Genomic DNA, 13862 nt, shown 5'->3' with positions numbered 1-13862 from the left:
CTTAAATTATTTGAGGAAATAGAAAGAGATAGATTACTCCCAAAGTCATTCTATAAAGTATCACCTTGGTAACAAAATCTAATAAGAAAGCCACAATGAATGAAAATTACAGACCAATATTCTTGATGAATCTAAATACAAAAAAATTGGGTTTTGGTACTGGGGACTGAATCCAGGGGGTTCTACCTCTGAGATATACTCCCCAATCATTTTAATGTTTACTTTGAAACATAGTCTTTCTAAATTGCTGAGGTCTCTGAGTTTCTGAGGTTTGAGGTTGGCTTTGAATCTGTGATCCTCATGTTTCAGTCTCCCAAATACTGGGATTACAAGTGTGCATCACCATGCCTGGCTAGATGCAAACATTCTGAATAAAATACTAGCAATTTACATTCAAAACCACACCAAGAAGTTTGTGTACCAAAGTTGGTTTCATTCCGGGGATGCAACATTGTTTCAATGTATATAAATCAATACATATAATTCATCACATGAATAGAACTAATGACAAAATCACATGATTATGATCATCTCAATAGATGCAAGAAAAGCATTTGACAAAATGTGGCACCTATTCATGTACAAAGCAATGGGGAAATTAAGGATAGAAGGAACTTCCTGAACATTATAAAGGCAATATGCAACAAAACCAAAGCCAGCATCATACTGAATGAGGAAAGGGAGGACAGGACAAGAATCACCATTCTTATTGAATATAGTTCTTAAAATCCTAGAACAATTAGACAACAGAAGGAAATTAGAGATGCAAATAGGGAAAGAAGAAAAATTATCTCTGCAGGTGACATGATCCTATACTTAGGAAAAAAATCCTCAACCTGAAGACTTTTAGAGTTGATACACAAATTCAGCAAGATAGCCAGGTAAAAAATCAACTTACCAAATAAATAGCTTTTATATACACTAACTATAAATCCACTGAAAAAAATTGGAAAATAATTCCACTTACTATAGCCTTAAAAATTACTCAGGAATAAATCTAAGTAGGTAAAAGACCTCTACAAGGAAAATTAAAGAATACTGAAGAAAGAAATCAAAGAAAACCTTAGAAGATGGAAAGACCATGTTCTTGGATAGGCAGAATGAATATTCCCTAAATAAAGAATACTACCAAAACCAATCTACAGATTCAATTAAAATTCAATCCCTCTTAACATACCAATGTTATTTTTCACAGAGCTAGAAAAATGTTTCTAAAGTTCATATGGAAGTACAAAAGACTCAGAAGAGCCAGTCAATCCTGAGCAATAAGAACCATGCTGGAGGCATCATAATACCTGAGTTCAAATTTACTAAAGAGCAAACATAACAAAAACAGCATGTTATTGGCATAAGAACAGATGCATAGACCAATGGACTAGAGTAGAAGTTAGGCAAAGCTTCACACTTATAGCTGGTTGATTTTTGACAGGTGTGCCACAAACATGCACGAGAGAAAAGATGCCCTTTTCAACAAATGATATTGGGAAAACTGGATATCTACATGTAGAGGAATGAGATTAGACCCTATCTCATTCACCCTGCATGAAAGTCAACTCATGATGGATCAAACACCTAGAAATTAAACCAGAAACTTTGCGGTTACTAGAAAAAGCATGGGACAAACTCTCTAACGTAAAGGCACTGGTAAAGATTTCCTCAATAAGACTCCTAAGACTCAGGAAATAAAATTGAGAATCAATAAATGGAATGCCATCAAATTTAAAAAGCTTCCATGCAGCAAAGAAGTAATGAGTCTGAAGAGAGAGCTGGCAGAATGGGAGAAAATCTTTGCCAGCTACTCCTCTTATAGAAGACTAGTATCTAGAATAGAATATATAAAGAACTCATAAAGCAGAACACCAAAAAGACAAAAATAACCCAATTAAAATGGGCAATTGGACTCAATACATACCTCTCAAAATAAGAAATGTGTGCTCAACAAATATATAAAATATTGCTCAGTGTCATTAGCAATCAGGGAAGTACAAAACAAAACTACTCTGAGTCTGGGTGTGATGGTAAAATCCTTTAATCCCAGTACTTGGGAGGCCAAGACAGGAGAATCAAGGCCAGCCTCAGAAACTTAGGCTTAGCCAAGTGTGATTGGGCACACTTGTAATCCCAGTACTTGGGAGGCAGAGACAGGAGGATTGCAGGTTCACAGCGAGCCTCAGCAACTTAGTGAGGCCATCTTCATCTTAGTGAGACCTTGTTTCCAAATAATAAAAAGGGCTGGGGGTGTTGCTCAGAGGTAGAATACCCCTGGGTTCAATCTCTAGTACCACACACAAGAAAGAAAGAAAGAAAGAAAGAAAAAAAGAAAGAAAGAAAAAGCAATGTAGGTTCTCAGCAACTCTGTGAGACCATATTTCAAATAAAAAATAAGAGTTGGGAGTGTATCTTGTAGGTTCAATGCCCCTGAGTTCAATCCCCAGCACCAAAAACGTGGGGGCTCAGAGGTACAATCCCTGTGTGTTCAATACCCAGGACCAAACACACACACACACACACACACACACACACACACACACACACACACAACTGCCCTAATATTCCATCTGACTCCGTTGAATGGTAATCATCAAGCATACAATCAATGAGTCAGGTACGGTGGCTAATCCCAGTACTTGGGAGGCTGAGATGAGAGGATCACAGGCTTGCAGCTAGCCTTAGCTATGTAGGAGACCCTCCACAACTTAAGGAGACCCTGTTTAAAAATAAAGAATAAAAAATAGGGCTGTGGGTATAGCTTGAAGGTAAAATGCCCCCGGGTTCAGTTCCCACTTACACACACACACACACACACACACACACACACACACACACAGCAATAATAAATGGTGGAAAGGATATAGGAAAATAGGAGCTCTAATCTTCCTCCTGTCTCTAGGTGTAGAGTATAAATTATTATAACTACTATGGAAATTAGTATGGAGATTCCTCAAAAGATTCGGAATAAGCCACCATCTTATTCAACTATATCACTCCTTGGTATCTTTCCAAAAGTATTAAAGTTGGAATATTATAGTGATATATGCATGTTTATAGCATTAAAATTCACAGCCGGGCGTGGTAGCGCACGCCTGTAATCCCTGCACTTGGGAGGCGGAGACAGGAAGATCGCGCAGGTTCGAAGCCAGTTGCTCATGCTGGCTTAGGAGACCCTGTTTCCAAATAAAAATATAAAATAGGCCTGGTAGTGTAGCCCCAAGGTAGAAGGGCTTCCAGGAACCCCAGTACCACCAAAAAAAAAAAAAAATTCACAATAGCCAAATTATGGGACCAACCTAGGTGTCCATCAGCAGATGAGTGAATAAGGAAAATGTGGCCTATACACACAATGCAATTTTACTGAGCCACAGCAGAAGGGTTAGCACTAGAAACTGCTATGCCCAGTGAGACAGCCAGTCTCAGAGAGTGAAGGGGCCTATGTTTTCTCTCAAAAATGGAAGTTACAGAGAAAGTAGGAAAGAAAATGGACTGCAGGTGAATGAGGAGAGAGACCAGGAGAATAGTGGGTGGATCAGGGGAGGGAATTGTTCAATGTAAACCAAAGGCATCACTAACAACATCACACGCATGGGAGGGAGAGCAGGAGCAAAGTAAGATTCAGAAGGGAATAAACTGTGATGGACACATGTATAATTTTATCACTTTGACTCACTATGATGTGTAATTACAATACACTAATAAAAGTATAAAAATTATTGTGTGTTATGTGAATTCCAACTTTGTAAGATGGCGGCCTTCACTAAGCCAGGTGAGATTAGCCTGGATATCAGCAGGGTAAACCATGGCAAGAGATTATGGGGCCTGCATTAGGAAACGGCAGTAGTAGTAGAGAGCACAGCCTTCAGAGGACTCAAAGTGGTACAGAGAACTCTGGGGGCTGAGGAGCTCCTGGAAGTGCTGGTACAAGGAGTCCAAGCAGCAGAGCTGGTCTGAGCCTGGTTGACTCTGAGTGACTCTGCTCTCCTGATATTGTCACACACAGACTATGGCTGGATGGTGAGGGTGGAGCAGGAGGGCAGACTGAGGTCTTCCTATGTTATTTCTTCTTTCTGTCCTGCAGATGTTGAACCTCTTCGTGGCTGTGATCATGGACAATTTTGAGTACCTAACTCGGGACTCTTCCATCCTTGGGCCTCACCACCTAGACGAGTTTATCCGGGTCTGGGCTGAGTACGACCCAGCTGCATGGTGAGTGAGCCCAGAGTTCTGTGGTCCTCAGGGGGTCCCTGCCCATGGCTCTTGGGACAGGGCTAGGGTGGCCTTGGACATATTTCCCTTGAGCACTCAGCTGGATGTTGGTGTGCTGCCGGGGATCCACCCTGCTCCATGTACGATGGCACTGATACCCACTTCCCATGATACTTAGCTTTTTGGTCTCGTGTGCCTTGATGCAGTTCCAGGGCAGAGACAGGAGGTACCTGTGCATAGGGGTTGTGGGAAGTTTCCAAGGGTTCTGTGAGACTCCTGGTATAGAGGAGCTCCACCTCTCCCACAGCCTGCCCTGTAAGGGTACATGGAGATATCATAGCCATACCACCCTGGTACATGCAGGGGGCTTTGAGGGCAAAAATCACATGGGGGTCTTAGGACCCCCGAGGGTTCAGGTCTTCTTCCTGGAGACAGAAGCCAGTGTGCACCTCTGTACCCTAGCCCTGGCTGCATGTCGTGGGCACTTGAAGAACTTCTGTTAAGACCAGAAGAGCTATCAGGAAGGGTCTAGCATTTAAGACCCGTTTCTCAAGGCAGAAAAGGTTTACCATGCTGCATACATGAGAGGTGATTCATTTCCAGGCAGAGCAAAGGTCTTGTGGATGAGGGTTTGGGTCAGAAAGTGAAGTATCTCAGACCATGTTCACGGAGTGCCTTGTACACTCACGTCACTCTGTGCCCCAGAGTGAGACCACAAGCAGGTGAGCAGAGCAGCTCCGCTCTGCACCCGCCAACAACTCTCTTACTCACGTACTCCCCCGTCCACTGTAAACACTTGCTAGGCCATGCACACACTCGTGTCCCGGCTCACCCACAGTCACGCGCTCCCTGTCCACCTAGCCACTCGCTAGTCCATGAGCGCACTCGTGTCCAGGCTCACCCACAGCCACGCACTCCCCGTCCACCTAGCCACTCGCTAGGCCATGTACGTCGCTAGGCCATGCGCGCACTCGCGTCCCGGCTCACCCACAGTCATGCGCGCACTCGTGTCCCGGCTCACCCACAGTCATGCGCGCACTCGCGTCCGGCTCACCCACAGCCACGCGCTCCCCGCTCATCTAGCCACTCGCTAGGCCATGCGCGCACTCGTGTCCCGGCTCACCCAGAGTCACGCGCTCCCTGTCCACCTAGCCACTCGCTAGTCCATGAGTGCACTTGTGTCCAGGCTCACCCACAGCCATGCACTCCCCGCGCACCTAGCCACTCGCTAGGCCATGCGCGCACTCGCGTCCCGGCTCACCCACAGTCATGCGCGCACTCGCGTCCCGGCTCACCCACAGCCACGTGCTCCCCGCTCACCTAGCCACCGTTCACTTGCTCATACACTCCTCACTTAGACGCTCCCTGGCTCACTTGCTCGTCTATGCATAACGAACACTCGCTCTGTGAACATTCCCTCTTTACTAACTCTTTCACGCATGCGTGAATGAATGAATTTCCCAGTCACTCATCCCTCATTACTAACTCGCTCTCCCTCTTGACTTTTCCCCATTGCGCGCTGACTGGCTCGCTCACTGTCCGCTCATTCGCTCCCTCATGGACTTCTCCCTCACTGTAGCATTGGCTCACTCACCTACCCATTCACTGGTTCACTTACGTGGGTGATGCTCCCCGCCTGCCCTGTCTGCCTGGCACATCTCCGTGCTCAGTGCCCTGTGGTGCCTGGGGGGGTGACCTCACGAGGGTCCTGCTGCCCGTGGGGCCTCTTGGGCTCTGCCTGCTTTCCCCTAACTTGCAGCCCAGACCGAGAAGCACTGAGCAAACCAGAGGGCTTGGGGCTTGACTGGGCTCCCTCGGCACATGTCCTCAGCCTCTGGGGAGCACCTGCTCACCATCGCGAGGATGCAGGACAAGGCTCCCAAAGCCCTCATCTGGACAAGCCCCACAGCCTCTGTGACACCAGGGCCCGGGGCTGAGGGCCTTTCCTGTCCAGGCTCTTCCAGGCCCACTGCATCTCTGTATACGATTTTCACTCTAATGAGAAGTTTATAGTTTTACACTGTGCAGAAGAAGCCCAGTCATTGTTTGTGCTTTGTGGCACACATGCCCATTTTTGTGGCTTTGTAGAGCCCTGCTGTGTCTAATGTAAGTACATCTTTGCCCTGCAGTGCCCAGGCCTCTGGCGGGAACGTACAAGCTCAGGGATATTTTACTGAGTCTGTGGCTAGGAAGACCAGCCAGATTGGGGCTGGCAGAGGCCAACCTTGTTAGCCCAGGTCAGTAGAGAGTCCAGCTGAGGTGTGATGCAGGAACACCCTAAGGAGGCTGTCATGACTGGTGTGAGGAGCCACTGCTGTTTCCAGAACATTTTCCCAAAAAGAGTGTGTTACAGAAAACAGACACTTTATAGGACATAATCTGCACTAAAGGGTGAAGCCTGAAAGAGGAGTCAACACGCCTTAAACCTTTACGAGCTACAGAGCCAGGCCTTTCACATCCAGCCACAGGCGAGAGCAGAAAACACACCTAGCTGACTGCAGCTTTGTGACATGTTCAGCAGTGGTTCAAACTCTCCACATTCTAGAGTTTGGGTAACTGGGATTCTGGAAGGAGTGGGCAGTCAGGGACATGATAAGGAAAGTTCTTATTGGAGCGTAGGCAGCAGAACTTAAGCCTCATCCCAGAGATGGCACATAATATATAACACAACAGACCCGAGAGCCTGAAGTGCCAGCTTTGATCTGAAAAACACACCTGACTCTGCTCCTGCCGGTGCAGGCCGAAGTGCAGCCCTCTGGACTGCCTGAGCTGGCCAACAGCCCAGCAGCTGCAACTGAGAAGATGGGGTGTAGCGCCCTTTTCCTGGGCAGAAGAGAGGGCGCCTCAGTCGCTCAGCAGCCTCCACGACAGAGTCAGGCTTGTGGTCATTTTATTACCCAGCGACAACTTGGACATCTTATTCTTAGGGAGAAATTCTGAAACCACAACAAAACTTTGTTAAATCTTCCGACATATGTGTATGCATGTGCACACATACATGTGGCCGTATGTGTGCACAAGCACGGGCATTTGTACTTATGGTGTGCACATGCATGGGCATATTTGTGTGCACATGAGTTCCTGTGCAGCATATTCATAATCTGTATGCATATGCATTTTAGTGTGTGTACATGTATATGCACACGATCATATGGGGTGCATGTACATGTTTGTATGCACACATAGTTGTGAGAGTATGTATCCATGTGTGTTTGTGTGTGTGAATTTTTCACTTATATGTACATGCCCATGGGGATGTGTGGTGTGTTCATACACTTGTGCACACATGTGTTCATCTGTGCGTGACCTCATTGTGTGTCTGTATGCACATGTCTGTGAGCATGTGCCATGCGTGCACTTGCGAGTGTGCATGTGTGTGAGCAATGCATGCTCTGGGGCCTCTGCGTGTGAAGCTGTCGACCTCTGGAGTTGCCTTCCCAGCCTCCCTTTTGCTGCCTAAGCACTTGGGGTGAAGTGTGTAGACTTGAGAAAAGAATTGCAGCCACATTCCTTGGCGCACTCTGTCTGCTCATTTTTATGTGCATCCATCTGTCCAACAAACATTTCCTGAGCAGCTGCTGTGTGCTGGGGATAGGGTCTGAAGGCAAAGCAGGCACGTGTGGTCAGTCTCAGCCAGGTTGTACGGTGGGTCAGCAGCGGCTGTAGCTCAAGGTCAAGCGTTTCTGAGAAGGGCTGAACGTGAGAAGGCTAGAGGTAGGTGCATAGGTGAGGAGCCTGGAGTGGAGGGTGTGTCACAAAAGGCTAGAAGGAAGGCTGGTGTAGGCTGAGAAGCTACCTGGAACTGCATTCAGTGAGTTGCTTGGATTTTGTTTTATAGACAGCGGGAAATCTTTTGAGTCAGGGAATGACAGTATTAGGTCCTCATTTTTCATTTGGTAGCAGTTGGCAGGTTTGATGGTCGGGGCAGTTGTGAGGCTGCAGGGCCCCTTGTGCACCTAGGTCCCCTATGATGGCCCCTCAAGTCCAACGGTGAACAAGCACCTTGGTGAGGCCAGTGGTGCTTTCTCTTTCTTTCCTGATTACCAGAAGTAAATTCAACATAACTTGGAGCTGACTGGACTAAGGGGCTCAGTGTAGGAGAGGGAGGCAGTGGTGGTGGCTGACGGTGCCAGTCCGGGCTGGAGAGTGTCCTTAGCTGGGCCAGCAGATTCCAGAGCATGACTTGGTGTCCAGGGAAATAGGGCCCACAGGTGTGCACCTTTGAGGTCGCTATGATGGAGAAACAAACTGGTGTTAGGGTAGTGAAGGACCAGGGCAGACGGAGACTTGTGGGGAGAGCTCCAGCTCCCAGGCAGCGAGAGGAGGAACTGACTGCAGGAGCATTGGAAGGTCCAGGTGAGACTTCTAGGCCACAGACAGCACAGTGTGTGCCAAGGGGGCTTGCTGTGGGACTGGCGGGCAGGGCCTTGTGTTCTGCCTCTGTGGAACACACAGATGTTCTATACAGAGTGTTCCCTGCCTCTCTTGGCTTGTGGAATTACCTTGGGACTGACACACCTCCTGGGGCTCTCCAAACCCAGGCCCAGCTGGGAACAACTGTCCAGCAGCAACCTCACATCCACCTCAGCTGCCCACGGCCACACCCTCCGTTGCAGGCTGGGTGGGTGGGCGGGACGGGCTCCATCCTGCCTCTGTTGCCATAACCTGTGACATTTCCTTTCCAGTTGCCGGATTCATTATAAGGATATGTACAGTTTGTTGCGTTGTATTGCGCCACCCGTTGGCTTAGGGAAGAACTGCCCTCGTAGGTTGGCCTACAAGGTTTGCAACTTCAGAGCCTCCATCTGACATACTTCCCTGCCCAAACTGCAAACACAGCACACACTCCCTGCCTGGTTTGGGCATGATGACACCTCACCTCTTTCCTCTCGTCCTGCCCTGTCCCGCACTCTGGTCTCCCGGATGCTTTGGTCCCTGTCTAATCTCCCAACCCCTTCAGCTGGCTGGGGGCAGGCAGCCTTTGGAGACAGCGCACAGAAAGCTTTCTGGCTGGGCTACGTTGGCCAGGACCAGCCGCTGGGTGGGCACTGGGTCAGGGTCGCCTGCACCAAGGAAGCAGCCATCTCACCCGGTTTTTCCTCCAGGCTCTCATGGGTGGGCTGATGGTCAGACAGGCCAGAGGGCAAGGACCCAGGAGAGGGAGCATGGGCATAAGTAAGAAGGAGCAGCTGCCCCTCTGGCTTCAAAGGGGCTTCTGTGTCTCTGGGGGAGGAGAGGGCAGAGCAGAGTGGGGCCCACAGATAAGCCCTCCTGCATCATCTCTGGATTGATCCCCTCAGACCGGTGGAGGAGCCCTGGTGGGACTGTGGGAGGAGGGCAGGGTCTGAGGCAGATCCGCCTGTCAGGAAAAGGCAGGGCCTGAACCTCCTGTGGCTCTGGGACCCCAGATCCACTTGCAGACACTGTAGGAGCTGAAGGAGGCCCCAGTCTGTGGCCTCTGAGCTTGGGAAGACTCCATCACCAACCCCAGAAATCTCCCTGAGTCCTAAGCCTTGGGTTCCAGGCCCACAGGGGGCTTGTCTGCCTATTGGTCCAGACCTGTGGGCACAAGAGTGGCCCCGGCTACGCCCGCCCAGCGGCTCCCCTCCTGCAGTCTTGTCCCCACCCAGCCCTGACCCCAGCAGCAGCCCTGCCATGGGCTGGCCTCGGGCGTCTCTGGGCTTGGAGCAGGACTTGCCCCGTGGTTGAGAGCTAAGGGGCTTCCCTCTAGTTTTCTGGTCTGTTGTAGATTTTCTTCACTTTAGGCCTCGTTGGAAGCAAATCTGACTGCTGAGACAGCTGACACTGCTGCTGTACTCAGCCCAGCCCCGTCTCTGCATAACTTATCAGCTCTTATGCATGGTGAAACTGCTCTTTCTGATTTGGCCTCATCTGTGTCCTAAAAGAGTAAAACCAGAAATTCACAACCCAAAGCCGCCCCGATGCAGCCCTTCCTCCCCCTTCCATGTTCATTAGCTCAGACGTCACCCCCGCCCGCTGCCCTGAGTGGGGCTGGAGTTAGGAGATGAGGCTCGGGGGTGGGGGCAACCAGGGTCAAGACCAGCAGAGAAACCCCTCATTCTACCTACTTTGAGTCTGGGTGTTTAACCCGGGCTTTGATTAACTGGATCTGTTTTCTTGTCTGCTTCCTCCCCACCCTGCTCCCTGCTCACCCCTCCTGCTGCGCCTCCTCCCGCGGACCGCCCACTGCCGGGCCTCTCTGGGACGGGTTTCCAGTGGGCGCATCAGTTACAATGACATGTTTGAGATGCTGAAGCACATGTCCCCGCCTCTGGGGCTGGGGAAGAAATGCCCTGCTCGAGTTGCATACAAGGTAGACCTGACGGGCACCCCCAGCTGTCTGCAGGGCGGGGCCTGCCGAGCTGCGCTGAGCCACGGGGCACGTGGGCTCTCCTGTCTGCTCTCTCAGGGCTTGGCTGTTTGTCTGCACTTGGCTTCCTCATTGTTTCTCTCTTATCCCCCACCCTGTCTCTGCTCCCATCCTAGACAGAGGGACATGGCCACCAACATGTCCCTGGCCTGGCCCTTGCAAGGTTCATGGGTCTGTCTGCCTCCTCTGCTGATAGCCCAAGAGAGGCTCAGGAAGATGGAGCCAGCGCCCACCCTGCCCCTTTCCCTTTCCTCTTCCCTCCCCTTCCTAGGAATGAGGGGACAGAGATTGTTTTATCCTGAGCTCAGGGCCACCCTGGCTCTCCCCAGGCCCTGGCACAGGAGGAATTGTCAGGCATCAGGATCTGGCCCAGGGGTGGAGGTTGGGGCCTGCGGGGCTCCGGTGCTTCTGCACATAGACACCTGCCTGCCAGGCTCAGCAAGTGCAAAGCGCCCCAGAGCCGGGCTGCAGTCTCCAAGGGCTTTCTGGGCTCCATGTTGGGAAGGAGGCACTGTGCTGTTGAGAAGTAAGGGGTGTAGCAAAGGGGTGCCATCGTTCTTAGGGTTTCAGAGAGAACTGCAGGAGGGGAATGCCTTATGCCCAGGAATCCCGTGTCGCTGATCTACAAGGAAGAGGATGAACCGAGGGCACCTCCAGGCCTCCCTCTTGGGCACAAAGCAGAGCATGTGGCCCTTGCCTTCTACCAGCTCTACCTGCCAGCCACCCACCCTCGAGCCCCTCTGGGTCCCGCTGCTCTGCGTAAGCAGGGTCAGCTTGCATTTCCCTCTGTCTTGGAGAGCCTCCCACCAGCCTTCCTTTCTAGTTTTCTAGACACTCCTATCCACACTGTCTCTGCCCCCTTCTAGGTCTTCATCTGCCACTTGATTCAGTGCAGCCTCTGGGAGTCGAGCGGCTTCTCTCAGCCACAGAGATGCCTCTAGTGTCTTCCTCAGCCCCTCACATGCTTGCCCCTGACTCACAAGCATGTGGTATCTGCCAGAGGCCCTGCATGTGAGGCTGTAGCCATGGCCCCCAAGAGGGAGAGCTCTGTCCACCTCAGCACCCAGGCCAGGCAGCAGGGCTACTAGACCTTGCCCAGCTGTGCCAGCTGACCTTGCGGCTCTGGGTGTGACCAGTGGATGCCCTGGGGGAGGGCCTGGGAGATGCTCAGAATGCTTGGGGGGCACCTGTTTGCCCTGGCCTGGCCTCTCTGCTGCTTCAAGGTTTCTGGCCCTTGAAGGCCTGGGCAGGCGGGTGGGAGCCCAGAAAGGGCAGCCTTCATGTACTCAGGACAGAGCTCTCCCTCTGGGAAACCACCTGCTTGCCCCTCTTTTGTTCCTATCCCGACTCCCTTCCCAGGAGAGGAACCTCTTGGCCTAGCGCACTGCCATTGGTGCTGGTCTGCAGGGATGCCACGCTCTGCAAAGCAGGTTTCTCCCAGTGCACAACACACATGCTGTGTGAAGTCCTGGCTCTATGACTCGATGTGCCTGATGGGGCTTTGCCAGCATTCAGGGAACAGAGTCTGGCTCCTATCTTTAGCTACCCCCCTTCCCGCCACATGGAGGATACAGGATATGGGGCCAGGTCGCTGGGTGGCCCTCCCCAGAGACGTGGCTGACAGGCTGTGCAGCTGCAGGATGCAGACCCCAGGGAGAAGCTCCTGTCTCCAGCCCCCATCCTGTGCAACCCACAGGGAGGTCATGGTGCTCTTGGGCTCTATCTGGCCAGCCAAGGCTCCCAGGCACACCCGAGACCCACTCCCTCCTCGAGGCATCTTCAGCTCTCAGCATCCAAGGCTCTGGCCGGCTGCTGGCCCTGCAGAGGACTGGTGCCTGTCTCCAGCTGCTCTGTCCTGGAATCTGAGGCGAGGGAGGGGCTGGCTGCTTGCCGTGGCGGGGGCAAAGTGCTCCTCACCACTCACGCTGCCACTGGTGGACCTGGGCCTGTGCAGTGCCCTCGGTTCCAGTGCATCCAGCCAGGAGGAGCTGGTCTCTCAGCTTCCCCTTGCTGCCTAAGTTGAGACCGTCTCTGCCTTTGAGTGGCATCGAGCATATCTTCCCAGCCCCTGGTGGGTGGTGAGAGGCAGAGCCCCACCAGGCCTGAGCCATGGCTCAGGCCTCCCCCTTGAGAAGTACCTCCTGGGGCTGGACCACAGGATGACAGTTGTGGTCACCACCCTTGGTCCAGACTACCTAGCTGCACATGGAGGAGGCAGGGCAGGCAGAGGATGTCCCCCGTCCTGTCTATGAGCTGTCCTGGGTCCTCTACCTTGGGCCTGCCCTCCTCAGCAAAGTTGACCTACCCTTTCCACTCATGGGCAGTGGGCCATCCTCAGCTGAGGATGTCCCATTCTCTCAGAGGGACCCAGGCTTCTGGCCAGGTCTCACTCTATGGACTTTACCTGGGTTTCTGCTTTTCTGCAGCCAGGAGAGGGCAGGGGTCAAGGGAGACTGTGAATGCTGGCAAAACTCCTCTCTACCCAAGATGCTTGGACCCATGCCCCCACAGGGACCACCTCAGGAGGCCCACCAGCCTCTAGGGGACCCAAGCACTGTGTAGTCTTGGGGTGGGGTAACCCCAACACTCCTGGCCCTGACCTGCCCTCACTCATCCCCAGCGCCTGGTTCGTATGAACATGCCCATCTCCAATGAAGACATGACAGTACACTTCACATCCACGCTGATGGCCCTCATCCGGACTGCACTGGAGATCAAGCTGGCCCCAGGTGAGTGAGGTGGCTATGGGCAGGGAGGGCACTAGCCACAGACCATCACCCTCCAGGGCCATTTCCAGGCAGATGTACAGGAGGAGTGTGAGGGCAACTCTGTCGAGAGGCAGGGCTGCTGTGACAGGCACTGGCTCTGGCTCCTGGTGACCCCCTGTGTTGTAGCATGGTCATGACCCCCTTCATCAGGAATCAGGGCATAGTGAAATGCAACAACGGGACTGGGCTATTTGGAGTCAGGTAGTGGTGAAGCAGGGCATAGCTGTCCCGGCCCACAACAGGCCTTGAGTGCCGTCTGCTCCCTCTGCCTTCCCTCCCCTTCACAGAGAAGATTGGAGCCACCTCAGGGGACCTCCGCACCTGTGTCCTGGAGTGCAGCCTCCTTTTCTGTTGTGAGGAATTGAGGCCAGGCCTCTTTGTACGCCGGATCCCTATATCACCCTCCAAGGACGTCACATGCAATTTTATTTTCCCTTTCTTATCTAGTTGATTTTTCTGTCTCTTGTTTCTTATCTTGATTTTTTTCTCTACTGGGTTACTTG

General features: G+C 51.7%; 1 protein-coding gene across 1 annotated transcript in view; it reads left to right on the top strand.

Moving 5' to 3' along the window:
• Positions 1-13862, top strand: part of CACNA1B (calcium voltage-gated channel subunit alpha1 B) — a gene marked incomplete at both ends in the record, with an annotated part of 192014 nt that overhangs the window by 163765 nt on the left and 14387 nt on the right. Inside the window, 3 exons of the mRNA XM_080708432.1 lie at positions 4073-4200; positions 10438-10534; positions 13212-13320. Coding sequence (XP_080564558.1) covers positions 4073-4200; positions 10438-10534; positions 13212-13320 — 334 coding nt within the window. The remainder of the gene's footprint in view (positions 1-4072; positions 4201-10437; positions 10535-13211; positions 13321-13862) is intronic.

Source organism: Muscardinus avellanarius (assembly GCF_963383645.1).
Source record: "Muscardinus avellanarius genome assembly, chromosome: 13".
Lineage (NCBI taxonomy): Eukaryota > Metazoa > Chordata > Mammalia > Rodentia > Gliridae > Muscardinus > Muscardinus avellanarius.
The sequence above is the reverse complement of the archived record's forward strand: the minus strand, read 5'-3'. Positions and strand labels throughout refer to the sequence as shown.